This window comes from Homarus americanus, unplaced genomic scaffold (assembly GCF_018991925.1).
Source record: "Homarus americanus isolate GMGI-L3 unplaced genomic scaffold, GMGI_Hamer_2.0 scaffold40565, whole genome shotgun sequence".
NCBI lineage: Eukaryota > Metazoa > Arthropoda > Malacostraca > Decapoda > Nephropidae > Homarus > Homarus americanus.
Window position 1 is genome coordinate 3,506,764 of NW_024735503.1, and position 19,907 is coordinate 3,526,670.

At 37.6% G+C, this 19,907-nt stretch overlaps 1 protein-coding gene across 1 annotated transcript in view; it reads right to left on the reverse strand.

The window, feature by feature from the left end:
• Positions 1–16,228: 16,228 nt before the first annotated feature.
• Positions 16,229–19,907, reverse strand: part of LOC121871147 (neurogenic protein big brain-like) — a gene marked incomplete at its 5' end in the record, with an annotated part of 49,884 nt that continues 46,205 nt past the window's right edge. The window contains 2 exons of the mRNA XM_042373290.1: positions 16,229–17,252; positions 19,695–19,835. Coding sequence (XP_042229224.1) covers positions 16,654–17,252; positions 19,695–19,835 — 740 coding nt within the window. The remainder of the gene's footprint in view (positions 17,253–19,694; positions 19,836–19,907) is intronic.

The window sequence follows — 19,907 nt, forward strand, 5'->3', positions numbered from 1 at the left end:
TGTGATTCTTGCATCACTCAACAACTGCCCCGGATGTAGTAGAAACCCAGCAGGGACCATATATGAAACGATGGCACAGATGTGGCCTGATTAGTATGGTCCACTGCCTCGTGGTGCCAGACCCCAGACTCGCCATGTGTCTGGCCACCACCGACCATAACAACAGTCGTGAATCTCAGTGTTCTTCCCTGGGATGCACCCTGGAAGTATATGTCAACAGAGAGTGTTGTAAGATGTATGTTAGGGATAATTAGTTGGAAATAATTATCCCATGTTGGGTAGTGGACCCATATATCTGCTGATTTCATTATTAACGTGTATGTGGAGTGAAGTCTTGTATCTGTACTGTAATGCCACGTACCACCAGTAGGTGTGAGAAGTAAAGTAATCCACAAGGAGTGCCATGCACCATATATTGTGAGTAGGGCCAAGGAACTGGTCCTGCTATGTAAGGGAAAGTGACACCAGTAAGATTGTGCACGGTAAGAGTATACTACCTGAGTGATTGTTGTTGAGTAAATAAGAAAGTAAGGAAATAAGTAAATAAGAAAATAAGGAAATAAGTAAATAAGAAGTACGGAGTCTGTAATAAGCCCAGGAGTTGAATCTGGTAATTATACAGTATGTTAATAATATCTATTTTCCCCTTTGATTTTATATTAATAAACTTGTTCTTTGAGTATTTTAGGAGTAGTGTATTCATTTCTCCCACAGTAGTTACCTTTATTTCCGCCCAAGTGACCCTGATATCAGAATTACACTACCCATGTGCCTAGACCATCGACATGCTACCATCAAGAACTGAGGTTAGGTAGTACCAAAAATGAACTAAAGTAAGTAGAAGGAACATTTGAAAGAATTAAGACATGTTGTGGTTTCACCCTTCTTTCCCCTTTTCGATCTGGTCAATGAAAAACCTAACCCAATGCCTAGTCCACTCTGCCCACTACCTAACGAGGTACATACTGTCCAGAGGGGGTCTGGTGGCAGCGACCCTTAGTAATTAAGCTTAGAGTTAAGTATTTCCCCTTAGAATTAGTGACCCCAGTCTGGCAGTATACCGGAACGAACATCAAGTTGTGGTGCGACATGTCCTGAGGGCAGCCTAGACCATTATTGCCTCACATCTACCGCCGTGCCATCTTTGATCGCATCAATGGTCTCAGCCACCCAGGTGTATGGGCCTCCCAGCGTCTTCTCACGCAACGTGTCGTCTGGCCTGGCATCAAGGATGATACTCGGAAATGGGCTGCCCAGTGCCTGGCCTGCCAGTCCTCTAAGATGCATCGACACACACATGCTCCCTTAGAAACCTTTCCTGTACCCAAAGGATGCTTCCAGGTAGTGCACCACGACATCATCGGTCCTCTTCCAGCATCCCATGGCTAATGCTACAGCAGAGTCAGCCGTCCACACCTTCCTGTCTGGTTGGGTCTCCCATTTCAGACCTCCCACTCCTACATGTACATATGCATGTTAGCCTATCAAAGAGAAAATAGACAAACACAAAGAGAAATTAGACAACTGCCAAATACACTACGCTACAACATAGCTGATAGTGACACTTATGAGGCTGCAATAATGATTCTTGAGGATATCTTCATGGAGCCTGTAATAAAGTTATGCTACACTTGTACACCTGAACCCATGTCTTCTATCTTGTTATGTGTGTATTGTTACGCCATCTCTTAATTTACTTTAATATCCAAGGTTCTTGGTGTAACCAAACAAAAAGAAAAGTGAAATAAATCAAAAGGGAATAAAAATAAATAAAGTAAACCTTTAAGAATTAAATTAAATAAAATACTAACACAATAAAGAGCCTCGTAGGCTGTCACAACAAATTAAATCACTATCGAAACCTTTAAGACACAAATGATACTAGAAGCTCGAAACATCAAAAGAACTGCTTAAATATATAGAATAAAAATAAAGCACTGGATTATGTTAACACTACATAAACATAAAATAACTAACACTGAAATTAACTAACGTGAATCAACACTGAATTACTTAAATGTAACTAAGCAAGCACTGATGGACACATAAGAGACATAAATAGGTACTCACATAGATATACCACATTGGTGGTGACAGGATCAACACAGAAATAAAATGAAGTTCTGTATAAGTAACAGGTGACAAGTGTCGCTCAAAAGAACGTGAAGTGAATGACGAGAGGACTGGACTGACCTCTGTCTACAGGTGGAGTACTATATATAGGGTCGTTTCCCGCCAATGCGACCAGCCGGTGAAACATGGGTCGTTTAACGATGCAGATGGTCGTTAGAGAAACAAAGAATGCTTGTTACAATACTAAATGAAGAAATAAGATGGGCTTGAACAAATAATAACAGTTAAAACCTTAACAGCACAAGGTAAGGTGACTAGATTATATAATAGTAAATATAACACATCATTACAGGAATGATATGGAACAACATGGAAGCATGTTATATTAGAAAAATACGACACGGTCATAACAGTACAGTGGGGTATGCTATAACGAATCTAATTGGTTCTAGAACCTTGTTCGTTATAGCATTCGTTTGTTATAGGATTAATTCGTTCCAGGCCCCCAAATACAACCACTTAACACTGAAAAATATAATATAAAATTGTAAAAATTGTAAAAAAGTGCATAAATATGCATCTAAATCCCTGAAATAAAGAATATCATTAATATTTGTAATAATAAAACAATAAATTAGAAGAAAAAACAATTTTAATTACTGTATTTTCGTTGTAGGAGTTTCGTTCGTTATAGCATTCTCAATTTTATAGGTAAAACCGTTTGTTATAGGAATATTCGTAGTAGGATCCGTTCATTATAGCATACCCCACTGTATGTACATATGTTATGTTTCTTATCACTGGGGTTTTTTTTGTTTGGGGTTATAATATATGAGTAATTTTCACTGTTCCCTTCACTTATTAGAATATTCTTTTGTTCTCTTCCAGATTCCATACTACCCTTGGTCAGTTACACGAACAATAAAGCCTAGAAAAAGGTCGACTCTTGTCTTCTTTTACCACAGAGCCCAAGAATAAAAACTTCACTTGGCATATTCTGACCATAAGTAGGCAATGTACAAGGCGAAACATTGGATGAATATCTATAGGAACTTCGCCAGTTCAATAAGGAGTGCAACTTCAAGGCTGTTACAACAGAACAGAACCAGGATGACTATACAAGACTTTCATCAATGAACTCATGACACCACTGATTCATCAGCACCTCCTAGAAAATAATAGTCTGGATCTATTTATGAAAACCTTGAGTAAATAATTCTTTGAGAGTCTCGTCAAGTATTTTCAATTATTGCTGCGATTAATCATTTGAGCATTAATCTGACTAATTTTTTAGTGTTAAAATTGTAATTGTTCTTTATGTGTCAGTTATCAGTCATGTGTCCCATTTTCCTGGAAAAAATTAAGTGTTATATGGTTCTTTCCTGAACTAAAGTTATAATTACTCGTAATTATATCTGGTAATTTTTATACATTAATATCTCCGTTAGCCGGAATCCCACAAACCCGGAACTCTCCGATAGCTGGAATTGAAATTTTCTCAGAAAATCATTCCCAAAGCCAAGGTGCACATTTTCCGGAGAATTCCGAGAAAATTTCCGTTACCCGGAAAATTCCGAGGATGAGGGGTATTTTTCTGAGTTCGAGAGATGATGTAATGGGCAATTTCTGGAACTTCCGAGAACATTTTGCCATTACCCGGAAAATTCTGGGGATGAGGGATTTTTTCCGGCTTTGAGAGAGTCGTCTCGTTACCTGGAAATCTTTCATTCCCAGAAGTGCTCTACACCAATTGTTCCGACTAACGAGGATATCACTGTAATATACTATGAGGTGGTTTTCCGTTAACTTTGGGTAAATAAACAAGATTTTTTCCACATTACAGTGATCCCTTGGTTAATGAGCGCCTAGGTTAACGAAATTTCGGTTAGTGAATTACCTTCCATAAGATTCTTAACTTCGGTTAACGAGCATTCCCTCGCTTAGCGAATTCCTTACGAGTGCCCCTCAACAAGTTTTTGCTTGCACCCTAGCTGTCGTATTAGTCTGCCAATACAGTATCAGTTCTAGGGCTTGAATTCCTTGCTATTTTAGTAAATACAGTCAACCCTCACTTTACGCTGTGCCACATTCCGCGTTTCCACGTCTGCGGTGCCCTGCCAGAACCCAGGATGCTTACATTCCGCGGTGGGTGTACCCTTTACACTGTGAAGTATAATTTTTTAATTAGCTCATAAAACCTATACAAATTATCTGGCTAGAATATAATTTACATTGCTGGAATTCTTACAATTTGATGATCATTTTGAATATAAACATCATAGATTTTGCATTAGACATACAAATTTTAGATATAATGTTTACTCTTGAGTAAATATGTTATCTTTTGTGCAAAATATATGATATTTATATTCAAAATATTCCTGGTCTTACAAGGAATCCAAATGTCAATTATATTATCCTAACTTTAGTCTGATTTATTATTTATTACTAAAAAGGTAAACAGTCTGGTATTCCCACACATTTATCTAGTAGGGACGTTGGTGGGGTGGGGGAGGGAGGGAGGACCGGCGACCGACCATCTGTTACCGTGTGAAGAATATTTTTTTTTATTAACTGAAGATTTTTATTTTAGCTCATAAAATTCATACAAATTACCGGCCAGAATATAATTTACATTGCTGGAATTCTTACAATTGGTGATCATTTTGAATATAAACATCATATATTTTGCATTAGACATAAAATTTTTAGATAAAATGTTTAATCTGAGTATGTTATCTTTTGTAAAAATATATGACATTTATATTCAAAATATTCCTGGTCTTACAAGGAATCCAGCAATGTCAATTATATTATCCTAACTTTAGTTTGAGGTATTATTTATTACTATACTGGTTTTCCCCAAAATTTCTCAGAGGGAAGAGCCGGCAGTGTAGTGAGGGGAGGAGTCGGTCCATTATTTGAATGGACATTAACTTGGCGACTGTATTTCTATTTCTCTTAAGTATTAATTGTGTGCATGTACCATCATAAAATTAAGATGTTATTTTTACTACAACATGTGTCGCTAAAAGTGGAGTTTGGGATCGGCCTGGACCCATTTCAATTAATCCCATATGTTATATCACTTTTACGCGTTTCTCGCTTTCCGCGGTACCCTCCGGGTTACATTAACCGCGTAAAGTGAGGGTTAACTGTATCAAGAAGTTTGTACTATTCAATAATTTTAAAAGTCTTATATTAAAATTTTTAGTAATTTTAACATAATTGAAGTACTGTACAGGGAAACTAGTTTTTAGCGCACCAAACAGCCTCTCGACACACCAAACAGGCGTCAATCTCTGTGTCTTTTCAGTGGAGGTAACATCTTGCTTCACTCTCTCTTCAACATAAACTATTTTTTTCCATTTTTCCAGTGAAATTATTGGTAATTTTGAAATTTATTTCACAAAATGATGATATATAGCACAGTGCAGTGTTGATTTAAATAAAATATTCTTTATTTACAGCAATTGAACTTAAAATTTTAGTGGTGAAATTGTTATTGAATCCAGCATGGGTCGAAAGAAATCTAGAAAGGCGATTTCAATCCAGGTTAAACAGGAAATTATTTAGAAACATGAAGAAGGCATTAGAACAAATGTGCTTAGCAAAGAATATGGCATGTCGACATCAACTGTGTCGATAATTCTTTCACAGAAGGACAAATTAAAGGAAATGAAAGTGAGAGACAAATCTACCAGTGTGTTTAAAGGTAGATTCTCTAACAGCAGAAACAGAGAGGTTACTTCTCGTTTGGATTAGGGAAAAACAGATGAAAGGTGATTCAGTTTCGACCGAATTTATTTGTGAAAGAGCCAGGGAGATTTTTGAACATTTAAAGGCAGATCAACCAGGTTTTTCAGGCGCAGACTTTGAAGAGTTTAGGGCCAGCAAGGGCTGGTGCAAACATTTTAAGAAAAGAAGTAACATTTTTATTGTTGTTAGGCATGGTGAGGCTGCCAGTGCTGATAAGGAAGGGGCAGCAAAATTTTTAGTGGAATTTAAAGAACTGGTGGATACAGAAAATTATCTTCCACAGCAAGTGTTCAATGTGGACGAAACTGGGCTGTTCTGGAAAATGATGCCCAAAAGGACATTCATCACCAGAGATGAAGCCTCTTTACCTGGGCATAAACCTATGAAAGACCATCTCACTCTATTGCTTGGTGCCAATGCTTCAGGGGATTTCCGACTGAAGCCTATGCTTGTCTACCACTCTGAGAATCCCAGGGTGTTCAAGCAACAAAAAGCGGTAAGAGGACGGCTTGGAGTTTATTGGAAGTCCAACCATCAGACATGGGTGACAAGACAGCTCTTTAATGAATGGACAGTTGAGGTGTTTTGTCCTTCTGTGAAGAGCTACCTAACCACCAATAAACTTCCTTTAAAGGCTCTTCTCCTCATGGATAATGCCCCTGGTCATGACCCTCAACTTACCAGCACTTTGGAGTCTCAATTTGACTTTGACAAAGTGTTGTTTTTGCCTCCCAACACTACATGAATCAATCAGCCAATGGACCAGAATGTGATCAGCAACTTTAAAAAGCTGTACATGAAGAAAATGTTCAGAGGGTGTCATCAGGCAACTTCCACTGATCCTGAACTAACACTGGCACAGTTCTGAAAGACACAATTTAACATCCTGAAGGTTGTAAAATTGATTGTGTCCTCGTGGCAAAAAGTCACCACTAGATCCCTCGGTTAACGAGCACAATTCGTTCCAGAATGTTGTTCGTTAACCAAAAATTTCGTTAACAGAAACCACTGTTTCATTGGGTTTTTGGTTAATTAGTTCCAGCTCACCGAAAATTACCTAAAGTAAAAAAAAAAAATGCAGTATAGTACACTTACTTTGAGGTGTGTACTCTGTACGTAGAAGGCTTCTGGATGATGATGCTGATGTGAATTTGAAGTGGGAGTGGGAGGAGGAGAAGAGAGAAGAGAAGGAAGTGGGGGTGGAGGAGAAGGGAGAAAAGTCATTGGGGTGGAAGAGAAGTCACCCCATGCCGCCATTTCACCAATAAAATTTTAGTTCACTTGGTGTAATTCAAGATTGTTTTCTTTAAATCAACACTGCACTGCATTATATATTGTCAATATGTAAAATAAACTTCAGAATGACCAATAATTTGACTGGAAACACAGAAAAAAGCATTTATGTTGAAGAGTCTCAAACAAGATGTTCCTTCCTCTGAACCGATAAACAAACTGACGCCAAGCTTGGTGTGTTGAGTGGCTGTTTGGCGCGCAAAAAACTAGTTTCCTGTACAGTCGGCCCTTAACATACGCGGGGGTTACGTAACAGAGATACCCGTGGATGTTAAAAATCCGCGTATTTTTGCTGCCCCCCCCAAAAAAAAACCCTGGCCCCCCATGTCCTTATTTACCGTATATACCTGTGTGTAGTTCGAGTTTTTAAGACCAAATTATTTGGCAAAAAATTGGGGGTCGACCTCTAAACGGGTAATAGTTTCGTTAGGTTGAAAAATATTTACCAGTAACTACCAGTAAACAATGGAAATGATGCACCAACGCACCACCAGTTGTGAGTGTCGGTACAGTTGCCAGGGCAGATCTCTTGCGTCATCATAGCAAGTCCAAAGTAGCCAAATCCATGGTATGGTAGCACAGGACGATGTAAAACATAAAGTATTCATTTATTAAAGTTTATTTATAGATACTGTACATAAATTTTTGTTCATTACATTTGAAACATCAATCTTTGTTAATTAAATTTGAAACAAAAGAAAACTACGATACCGTTGTGGGGTACGAGATATTGGGGTTCACACTCAGGATAGGATGGAGAAAGGAAACTCACAATGTGCTCTCTGTATACATGTTGTATTGGATGTACAATGCAGCTTGGTGCTGGGAAGTGGCAGCGTGGTTACAAGCATGATGTAGAGAGAGCTGGTTGGTGAGGGTGCTCAGAGGAGGACAGCTTGTGGGTTGCCATGCTCGCCGGCGGGAGCGAGGGCCGCCAGGCAGCGGCGGAGGAGGTGGTGTAGCTTGCTGCGGCTGTAGCTAGAAGAAGAGAGAGATAGGTCACCACGAGGTCAGGTCTTATATAGCGGAAGTAGGCGTGGCTTAGTAGTTGACCTCCGTCATGTAAGGCGGCGCTGGTTGACCTAGACCACGAGGCATACACTGGGGAATTCGTGGGGTCAGCTACTCAGCGACAAACAGCGTTTGTAGGGGAGAAATCCACTACACCGCATTTTCATTAAAATATTACATCACAAGTATATTTTACCTAAACTGTGACTGAATGAATATACGTATTCTCAGAAATAAATATGGAAATATAATATTTTTCTGGAATGACATACATATTACAGTGGAAAGTGGGATAAAATCATGACAAAAACAATGACTTTCGCTTTCTTTCGTTATTCAAAAGAGAAAGTCATTGCTTTCGTCACAGTTTTATCCCACTTTCCACTGTAATACGTACATCATTTCAGCAAAAACATTACATTCCATGTTCTCAGAAATAAATGGTAGTTTTGTTGAAACGTAATGTACAGTATTTAATATGAAAATGCAAAAATAGCTATAAAAACAATTAATACACCCGTAATGTACTGGCTGGCATCTCCACTCGTCCCTGCTCCCGCTTCCAAGGTCACCACTCCTCCCAACTCGCTCCCTCCTCTGCCTCCTCCACCTCCTCACCGTCACTACTGCCGACAACAAACACAAATGTTTTGTGAATAACTGCACCTCCACTTCCTATGTACAGTACTGAACTGTACTGTGCTGTGCATTTTTACAAACAATAAACATGGCAAGAAAAGCTATTAAAAAAAAAAGAGATAAAAATTTCACTTTACTGTACCGTACCTATCCTCGGCAACAGGACGGGGGTCATCGGGCTCATCGTCACTCAATTCCATAACAGGTGGTGAAGTGGGGGCGACGGTGGATTCAGCTGCTTCCTCACTGCCGCCAGTGATTGATGGTGTTAAATCTCTCCTTCGGTGATCAAAGAACATGGTGATGGGAAGTTGTCATCTCTTTCTTTTCATTTCTTCCATGATGTTTTTGTTAGGAGCAAAAACGTCATCCATCCCTCGCATGAATTTCAGGGCACGCACCATGGAGGGGTCCATACTATAGGCCAGGTTTTTCAGTGCCTCAATATTCCTAGTCATCTCCCCCAACTTCTCCAACATTATTTCTTGGTGCTCTTCCTCTTCCTCATCCTCTTTCCCTTTCGCTTCCTCTTCCTCTTCCTTGCCTGAGTCTACTAACTCCTGTAGATCCTCCTCGGTCAGCTCAGTGTCGTGCTCTTCAATTAGCTCCCTAATCTCGTCCTCTGCCATGTCCTGGAAGCCTTCAGCAGCCACTTTCCTTGACAGTGCCAGGGTCTTTCTGAATATTTTCATTAAAATCCATCAAAATCATTTTCCTTGTCATCATCTTAAGCACCAAACAGCTCCTCCCAGTCTTCTCCTTGAACAGGGCTAGAGGGTACGTGTTTTTCGAATCGTTTTCAATTAAAAAAATGTACAGCACATGTATATTTTACCTAAACTGTGCCTGAATGAATATATTCTCAGAAATAAATAGTTTTGCTGAAACGTGATGTATTTCAATGTAAAATAGGATAAAATACGTGACGAAAACAAAAGACTTAACCTAATCTTCCGATGTTCAAGAGATGTTACTCGTTTTTTTAATAGTTTTCGGTTAAAGTACTGTTATATTACAATGATATTCTATTCATACTGTGCTTGATATACTACATTCACGGAAATGTAATATTTTTGCTGAAATGACGTACATATTACAGTGGAAAGTGGGATAAAATCGTGACGAAAACAATGACTTTCGCTTTCTTTCGTTCAAAAGATGTTACCGTAATCGCTTTTCGAATGGTTTTCAGTTAAATAAACTGTTGCATCACAAGTGAATTAGGATAGAATATTATTGTAATACAATAGTTTTTTAACTGAAAACCATTCGAAAAGCGATTACGGTAACATCTTTTGAACAAAAGAAAGCAAAAGTCATTGCTTTCGTCACTTTCCACTGTAATACGTACGTCATTTCAGCAAAATATTACATTTCCATATTCTCAGAAATAAATAGTAGTTTTGCTGAAACGTAATGCATTTCAATGTAAATTAGGATAAAGTACATGAAAACAAAAGACTTTACCTAACCTTCCGATGTTCAAGATATGTTACTCGTTTTATTAGTAGTTTTCAGTTAAAATACTCTTATATTAGTGATATTCTATTCATACTGTGCTTGATATAATACATTCACGGAAATGCAATATTTTTGCAACTACAATGCTGATGTCAACACAAGCGTGGTTACAGCGAGACTGACCGAGTGTGGGAGAGCTATGCGCGTGTGTGTGAGGTTGCGGGAGCAGGCGGTGTTCCGTGTTCGGTGCCGCGTGCGAGTTGAATGGCGCGCGATTTGAATGTACTTCAATTACTTCAATGTACAGAATATTCCTCCGGCGGGGCAATCCGCGTATTTGCAAATCCTTGTATGCTAAACCCGCGTATGTTAAGGGCCGACTGTACTTCAATTATGTTCAATAATTGTTAAAATGACTAAAAAATTTAATATAAAACTTTTAAATGATTGAATAGTACAACCTTCTTGATATTTACTAAAGTGGTAACGAATTTAAGCCCTAGAACCGATTACTGTATTGGCGGACTAATACTACAGCTGGTGAACAGCCAAATGCAAGCAAAAACATGTTGGGAAAAATTCGTAAGGAATTCATTAACCGAAATTTTTCGTTAACCGAAGTGAAGAATCTTATGGAAGGTAATTCGTTAACCGAGGGATCACTGTAATGATAAGTAGGAATCTTAAGCCAAGTAGACAATGTGTATTTGCTCGAAACAAGGCTAATAGAGTACTTGGGTTCATACAAAGGAGTGTTAGTTACAAGACTAGAGAGGTCATCCTAAAGCTATATCTTGCGCTTGTGAGACCTCACTTGGATTACGCAGCTCAATTCTGGTCACCGTATTACAGAATGGATATAGAATCCTTGGAAAGAATTCAGAGGAGAATGACAAGACTAATCCCGGGCATTAGGAACCTTGAGTACAGAAACAGGCTAAAGCATCTTAATTTGCACTCCCTCGAGAGACGTAGAGCGAGGGGCGACCTGATAGAGGTGTATAAATGGAAGTCAGGGCTAAACAAAGGGGACATTACAAAGGTACTCAAACTAACCAACCAGGAGCGAACTCGTAACAATGGTTTTAAATTAGACAAATTTAGATTTAGATGCGAAATAGGTAATCATTGGTTTGGAAATTGGATGAGTGGAACAAGTTACCAAATATCATCATTAACTCGAATACGCTGGATAGCTTCAAACATAGGTTGGATGCTTATATGAGCAATAGGGGTTGGGTGTAAATGGGACTGCCCAGTATGAGCCAATAGGCCCACTGCAGTTTCCTCCATTCTTATGTTCTTATGTACAGGAATATTTTACTTAATCCTACAAAACTGTATTTGCATTTGTTGTGTTACTTTTCATGACAGTATGGTCATAGAACAAAACTAAAAAATTGAAAAAAATAGCTTAAATAAAATATAAAGTTCTGACCAATTTTATTAAGTAATATCATCCAAAGAACAACTGAGAAAAGTCTGAAAAAAATTCACAAACAACTTCTGGTTGTTAGGTTAGGTTATCTAAGAAGAAATTTTATTTTTCTTTGATGAAAATTTTCCATTTTCTAATGATGAAAATTTCCTGTTGATAGATATCAATGAAAAGAAAATCTTGTCTTCCTTCTTTATTTCATACTAAAATATAACACAGTTATGTACATGGCTCATGGCAGCTTCATTAACCTGTATTATAAATAAACACATTTAGGTCAAATAAACAAAGTACATAAGGTGGGAAATAAAACATTAATTCTTCAACATCAGACAATGGTTGCATCAATAAATATCCAAAATTGGCAACTCTCCATAACTTTTTGTAACGTGAGATATGAGTACAGGTAAACCTCGACAAACGATGGGACAAAGGTTCCTAAAAAAAAATCACCAAGTGAAATATCGTAGATAGGGAGCTTTATAACACAGGGTTCAATAGGATAGGTTCCCAAACACACATGCATCACCAACCAAAAAATTCCTACACTTATAAAATCAATAGAAAACAATTAAACAACACTGACCACATCATGAAGAATAATCCTGGTCATCATCACATGTCCCCTTCAAGGCTAAGGGGGCTCATGTAGGTGAAGTGAAGACTGCTCTGACTCCAACACAGCCTCTGGGGAGTCTCATATTGCTTTACAATGTCAAGTTTCACCTAAGAGACACGGTTGTCTTGGCCTTCCCAGGCATTTTCAAAGTTACACTGCTCATTTCACAGTCACCATAACACAGTTCAATCTAAATGTTAGTGCTGTCCTCTCACTATAAGAAGAAAAACACTGATCATAAGTACAACAATGTACATACAGCCAACGATGCTGAAGGATAATCGTGGAGCTACACGATGGTGGGGAGTTACAATCGATAAAAAACCAAGTGCAGAACTGTAGTTCGTGGGTTGGCCGTGTGATGGCGCACAGGTAGATATTACCGCAGCTGATAAGTGCAGTAAGAAATGCATTACCTACGGTGGTGCATAGAGTTAAATAATTTCTTATAAAATATCACTGGCTTTACATCGAAAAATATAACTTACATTGCTTGAATCCTTGCAAGACAGCGATTAATTTGAGTAGTATACACAACCCATAGTTTGCACTCGATAAACTAAAATTCAACCAATGGATATTGATGGATATCGTTAATGCGAATTTTTATTTACCATATGTAGCAGGATAGTCTTAACTTATGACCATTGTTAAAGCAAATCATTGAACGATACATCGTTTATCGAGGTTTACCTGTAATCTTAAACTGCTGGTGATGATGGAGACTTATGAAAATGGTGACTCATTCACTGCTGGTCATTTAAACATTACTAGCAAATCATGCACTGCGAGTGATACAACACTAGTAATAAATTACAGATCAATAACCCTAGATCCTTGCAATCTTAACAAGACGGCATTGATGCATCAGATACTTAACATTTAGTAAGAAACTGTTAGTGGTATTTTATTCACCATAATGAATGAATCATAACAATGAAGACAAGTTTGGAGTAAATCTGTCAAATTCTAGTTGCCAAGTGTATACAGTAATAACTGATGTCAAGACAGCAACTAATATAATTGTTTTTCAAAATGTACCTTAAACTGCTAATTCATTAATTGCTTCAACACTAGAGCCTTTTATTATTTCTAAATAAAAAATAATAATAATTTGCATTTGGAACTATGCATAAAATGCTTCTCACATTCATTTCTTTGGTAAAACAAAATATGAAACACAGTACTGACATATTCTAGCCCTAATACAAAAATAAATGGTTGAATATACTTGCTTACAATTACTTGAAGTAAACTGTTTATAAAGCTGCTGTTGCATACAGTGACTTCAGGGAACAACATCAAATCCATAACCGATTGGATGAATATCATAAACTGAAGAATATACTGTATATGTAAAAAAATCGGTACAACAAAACAATAGCAACAAATATTGGAACAATATACAGAACTTCAAAGAAATACTTGCCACCTCATACAAAAGATTTACAATCAAAATAATTTTGGTCCCATGGACAGGTATACAGGGTACAGTACTGACATAAATTTGTAATACATACTGTTCTGTGTGGACACAGAATTTCTCAAATCACTTGTAAAAAATACAATGGCATCTCCAGACACCTAAATAACATAAAATGGTCTATGATTTCCTTTTAATAAGCAACAAACTTAGACACCTGACTATGTAAATTTGTTTTGTCATCCTGCCACACAGTTCCTATATTATGAAACTTGGTAGTGGTCAAACTCATCAGTATCACATACAAAAAGTTCAAGTCTGTACAATATTTTTACAATTCAAAATTTTCAAATCACAATATTATTCACTTTTTTATAGACAATTGTCAAAACTAACACACTTGTTTTCTTCAACTAGTGTACCTATATTGATATTTCTGCCTACCCTAAGGCAATTATTATTTTGCACGATATACACAAGGTAACATCCACATTATGTGTAAATGAAAGGAAGACGCTACAATGCAGTCTTAAAATCCTCAGTCCTATTACTGTATCATAGTAAATAATTGTGATTACAGATAATTCATACAGGATCAAGGCTCACCCTGGGATGGGAACAAACCATGGAATTACTATTTTGCATCAGAGACAGGAAGTCCTTAGTTTCAACTATCCTCAAACATTCATGAGTAAATTGCTAATAAACTTCAATTTCCCACTGTACTGGGGAATCAACAATATAAAACAAGTCACTCTCATTCAGGCCACTACACTTATAATCTATTTGTCTGATGTGAAAGATTACTTATGCTTGACATCTGTTTGAGCTATAACCCCTTTATGACATCAAACAGGAATGCATTTTGTTTGATAATCCTCTATAATACCTCTTTGGATTATTAACACAAAACTGTAATTATAGTTATGCACTCATTACTAATATTTACAAAGGTTACTTGCACTTTCTTATATATTACCAACAACATACACCAAACTCTCATAAGAATGTGTGAACTCAACCTTGGACACTGCACATTACTGTAGGGAGTGGGGGATGTGTTCATCACATGTTCTATCAGCAGTGTGTTCATCACGTATTCTATTAGCAGTGTGTTCATCATGTGTTCTATTGATACTAAGACTCATATTACAAGGAAGCATCAATATTACACAATATAAAATTATCTCTAACACTGAATCTTAGTGTTATTATAAATATTTGAAAAATAATTTCTTATTATCATGTTTTTAAATAAACAAGTGTGACCACTGGTACACCTCACCTGTGGTTTAATGAGACACTAACATTAAAGGAAAAATATTGTTGATTCTGTCATGGTCAAAAAAAGGATATAAGAGTCTGCTTTCCGCATTAATCACAGGCAAGATTAAAATTAATTGGCCGAAGTTGTACTAAAATACTCAACTTCAAAATATATATATATATACAAGTCATATCTCCGTTAGCCGGAATTGAAATTTACCGAGGGGCACATTTTCCGGAAATTCTGAGAAAATTTTTCCAGTTCCCGGAAAATTCCGGGGATGGGGGATATTTTCCTGGGTTCGAGAGAGGATGTAATGGGCAATTTCTGGAACTTCTGAGAACATTTTTTTCGTTCCCCTGAAAATTCCAGGGATGAGGGATTTTTTCCGGCTTTGAGAGAGTAGTCTCGTTACCCAGAAACCTTTCATTCCCGGAAGTGCTCTGCACCAATTGCTCTGGCTAATTGAGATATCACTATATATACCTGTGATCAATCATTTACAAACAATACCTCAAGTATTTCTAAGATTCATCAATCTGACTTACTGTTAAACATGACAAAAGATAATCTCATTACAACCTTCAGGAAATGAACGTGGTTATTAATCTGAATATTGTTTTAAGTCTTGACGGGCTTAGAGAGTACATACAGTACAGTACTGTATTACTACTAAATCAAGATAAATGCCTAAGGCTTGTTCACTTGAGTTTCACAGCATTCTTCAATTGTGATTAATTACCCTCTTCCAAAAAACCTATATCACTCCAAAGTTAAAGAAACATTTACAGTACTTATACAGCATTCAGCTTTAAATTTACATTAATTTCTATTGATTTATTCTCTTTGCCACTTGTCAAAATACCAGATTTAACTATTCACAGTTTCACATTATATAAAAATCATTCCTAAAAGTGAGTCAATCCTGGGGATCAGGTTGGCTGTCCCCTTTGAAATGGATTCAAACCAAAAGTGATTCATCCAACAAACCTTAGGTCTATGAGACCCCAATCTAACATAACATAACCATTTGAGATCCAATCTTAATGGTTATGTTGGGTTGGGTTGAAGACTATTAGGGTTGGGCTCAATTGGCCTGAAGCCAAACCAGCGTTGGTGTCCGCATCCCTATTACATATTGCTAACGGATTCATTACCACTCAATAACATTATATTCCTCATGGAAAATATGAACAAGTACTATTAAAGACATTATCCAAAATAGAGAGGCTTAACTGGGGTCTGATATCATAAAAACTATCTACACTGTATGTAGGCTTTTGGAAAGCCCTAAATATGAAGCATCATCATGGAAGCACACAATTTTCAAACATTCGAACCTGTAGTGGAGTTCACAAACCAGTAAATTTAATTAGAAAATATCAGTTGGCTCTATGTATTGAGGAGAGTTTGACTGCATCTGTTATGTAAAAAAACTGTCTTTAAAATATAAGTTCCACTTTCAGTACAAATAAGTTTATTTTTTACAGCAATACATTCACATTAAATTTTCCTCATATTCTAAACTATACTGATGTTTGACCTCACAAATTCTGGTGCTTATTTGATGAAGAAAATTCTATGTCATTAGTAGCATGACTACCGAAAGCTTCAAGAACCGTCATAGCTTATGCCTCATTGAAGACACATCTACAATCTCTATTCAGATTTCAATACTGGGGATTAGGAGAGTAGCACAAAGTTGTAGAGCTTGGTGTTGCATGACCAGAGTGGGCTGAAGCAACTGAATTGGGAGTGAGATTGTCAATGCGAGTACGACTCATGGGTATTGGTGGGCCTGGGTTAGAAGAGCGTGACGAGCTGTAACTGGCAGAGCCTCGGTACGTTGAATAGTTTGAGTCACCCGAGTCATTCTGCTTGGTGTAGGTTGCTGTACCATAGACCGGCTCTGGCTTAACAATCCCAGATTTACTTGTGACATAGAGTGTGTCCTGGCGAGGGTTGTTCTTGTATATACTGTCTGAGTGGGACAGAGCAGTGAATCCGGCAGAAGGCTTGGGGCACAGACTCTGCGACTGAGCAAGATTCCTGGAATAGTTGTCCATGCGAGGTGGTGGTGGCTTGGTATAGACAGACTGGGAACGGTTGAGAGATGTAGAACGTGGCATCGGCGGAGACTTGGCATACAGACTCTTGGAACCAGAATAAATATCATCTTTGTTGGTGGTGTAGCCATTTTCATATTTGTATGTAGAGGCATTGTACACAGAAGGAGTCCCTGCATGCCCATACATGCTTACTGGATAGCCTATAAAAAGTTAAAAAGTATGGTTTTAATTAATGCCATACTTCAAATACTGTACTGTATATATACAATACACAATACAGTATACAGGTATATATTTCCCAAGTATATACAGTACAGTACAGTACAGTACAGTACAGTACAGTACAGTACAGGACAGTACAGTACAGTACAGTACATGACAGTACAGTACAGCACAGCACACTGTACAGTACATACAACATCAATATATAAATATAATAAATTTAATCTTTATGAATTATGATATGGTACTGTAGATATTGGTACAACCTGATAAAATATTTCTGTAACATTACATTGTTATTACCAATTGATTTGACCAGATTTTTTTTTTTCATAATAGTACTGTATTTGAGTTTTTTTCGTTGCTTAACATTGATGGAGGTGCATAAATAAAATATAAAATCAGTTTACAGTATTTTCTAAGCTTAAAATGACCATACTGTAGACACATTTTGTACTGTATTTGAGTTTTTTTCGTTGCTTAACATTGATGGAGGTGCATAAATAAAATATAAAATCAGTTTACAGTATTTTCTAAGCTTAAAATGACCATACTGTAGACACATTTTGTGTTAAATCCACTAAATATATAAACAAGGATATCATTATTTACAGTATACACTGTAATGGATGCACAATGAAGTATATAGGCGAGACTGGACGAGTTTGATAAAAAGATAATCGGAAAGCAAAATAAACATACCTAGACATAACACCTCTCATTCTCTAGTTATGCATTTGAACAATTGGAACAATTATCAACATTTACCAAAGTGGCAGGATTAGATAGGAAATGAAAAAGGCCTTAGAAGCAGCATATATTTGTAGAAATGAAGAGACAAACCACAGGCAGGGTTTCATGTGCTGGTCAGTGAATGCTGCAGACCAATGATTAACTTCACGCAGTAAGGTCAGGGTTGGTAAATGAAAGCTAATCAGGCTCTGACATGACACAGCATCCAGAGAAGTGAGGTGCACCCGGGGTACATACAGTAAGTCTCTGACTTCCTCCACTTGTTGTATTCTCTCTGAAGATGGGTTCTGTGTAGCCCAAAACATTAGAGACATAAAGAAACTTTGCTCTTTTCTGTGTTTCCCTCCCACCCATCAAAAAAATTTTGTGTGTTGTCTGACACTGTACAAACTGAACTGTCACAGGTAGTCAAGATACATCTTGGGTGATACTACATATGTTAGTCTGTGTACAGTGTTTGTTACTCATGTGTGTGTTTCTCCCAATATGCGTGTACATTACATTATAATGGACTACAGATTAACCTGTACCTATCTCTGTGTGTCAGAGGTTTCAAACTCTTGGTCTGTTTTATATGTTCCAGAAACAATGTGGGGTGCATAAAGAATGCTGCTGTTTTAAGTAGACCCAGGAAGAGGTCCTTTGAATTTCAAAACTTTTAGTTTCCTTCAATCCTTTAGAGTGCAGCTCCACACTTAGCTATTTTACTCTGGCTAATGCCAGATGATTTTACTCAGCTAAGAGAAACCATCTGCCCTCAAAAGCATTAAGTGGTCCACTCACGACACATCTACAGTACATATGTACTATATAAGGAAGCCCCAAAAGATCAGAGATCTTACAGGTGAGCAATGACATATTAGAATAAAATTGTGATAATGGGTAAAAAGTTAGTGTACAGTATATAGACCTTAATAAAGTGTGGCCGCACTCAATGAGTGCGTTGCTGTACTTACCTGAAAAAGTGCTCGTGTAGGGTATTCTCAGTCAATAGGTATAATTTTTCCATATGATCACATACATAAAGCAGAGATACATTCCAGCCCAAAAAGTTTTACCTAAAACCCCATGATATAACTTAGATGCTCTCCAGCCCAAAGAACTTTAACCCTATTATTAGTCATTGGTGTAGAGCATACACATGAACACTACTAGAAATGGCAAAATATCACAAGTGGCATTAGGAGCATCTTTAAGTGGTGGTCATAATGACAAGAACCTGTAACAAAGCCTCTACTGTACTTATGAAAAGAAAAAACTCATTTATCAGCACACTCCCAGGGGTGGATCCAGGAATATAAAAAAAAGGGGGGGGTCCAAAAAGTTGTGGGTCGGAGAACATGGCGAGCAGAGCGAGCCCACCCAGCTGAGGGGTTTTGGGAGGGCGCTGTAAGCCCCCGAGAAATTCTTTTGAAATCTGACCAATATCATGGCATTTTGAGGCCATTTTCAAGCCATGTGCAGTGTGCAGTACAATACTGCATTAAAGAAAAAAGTATTGCACTTTTCTTATGAAAAGGGGGGGCCCAGGACCCCCCCTTCCCCAGATCCACCCCTAACTCCTGATAAAAATCTTAAAATTCATATGTTAGGAAGCAGTGTCTTATGGGTGAGCATCTGTTTAGCTCACAGTGCACTGTGGAACATGCAGTGTGCGCAATACTTACCTAAGGGGGAGGTAGTGTTGGAGGTATTGGCGGGTCGGTACTGGTCATAGTGTTGGGCTCGGAGGGCATTGTAGTTGTAGCGCGGTGGAGGTTTGGAACACTCATCATATGGATCTTCATCACTCCCAACACTAGATGAATCTGCAGGAGAAAGATGAATTAATCATGTGTAACTTAAGACTTATTGGAAACATACACAGCATCATTGGTAAG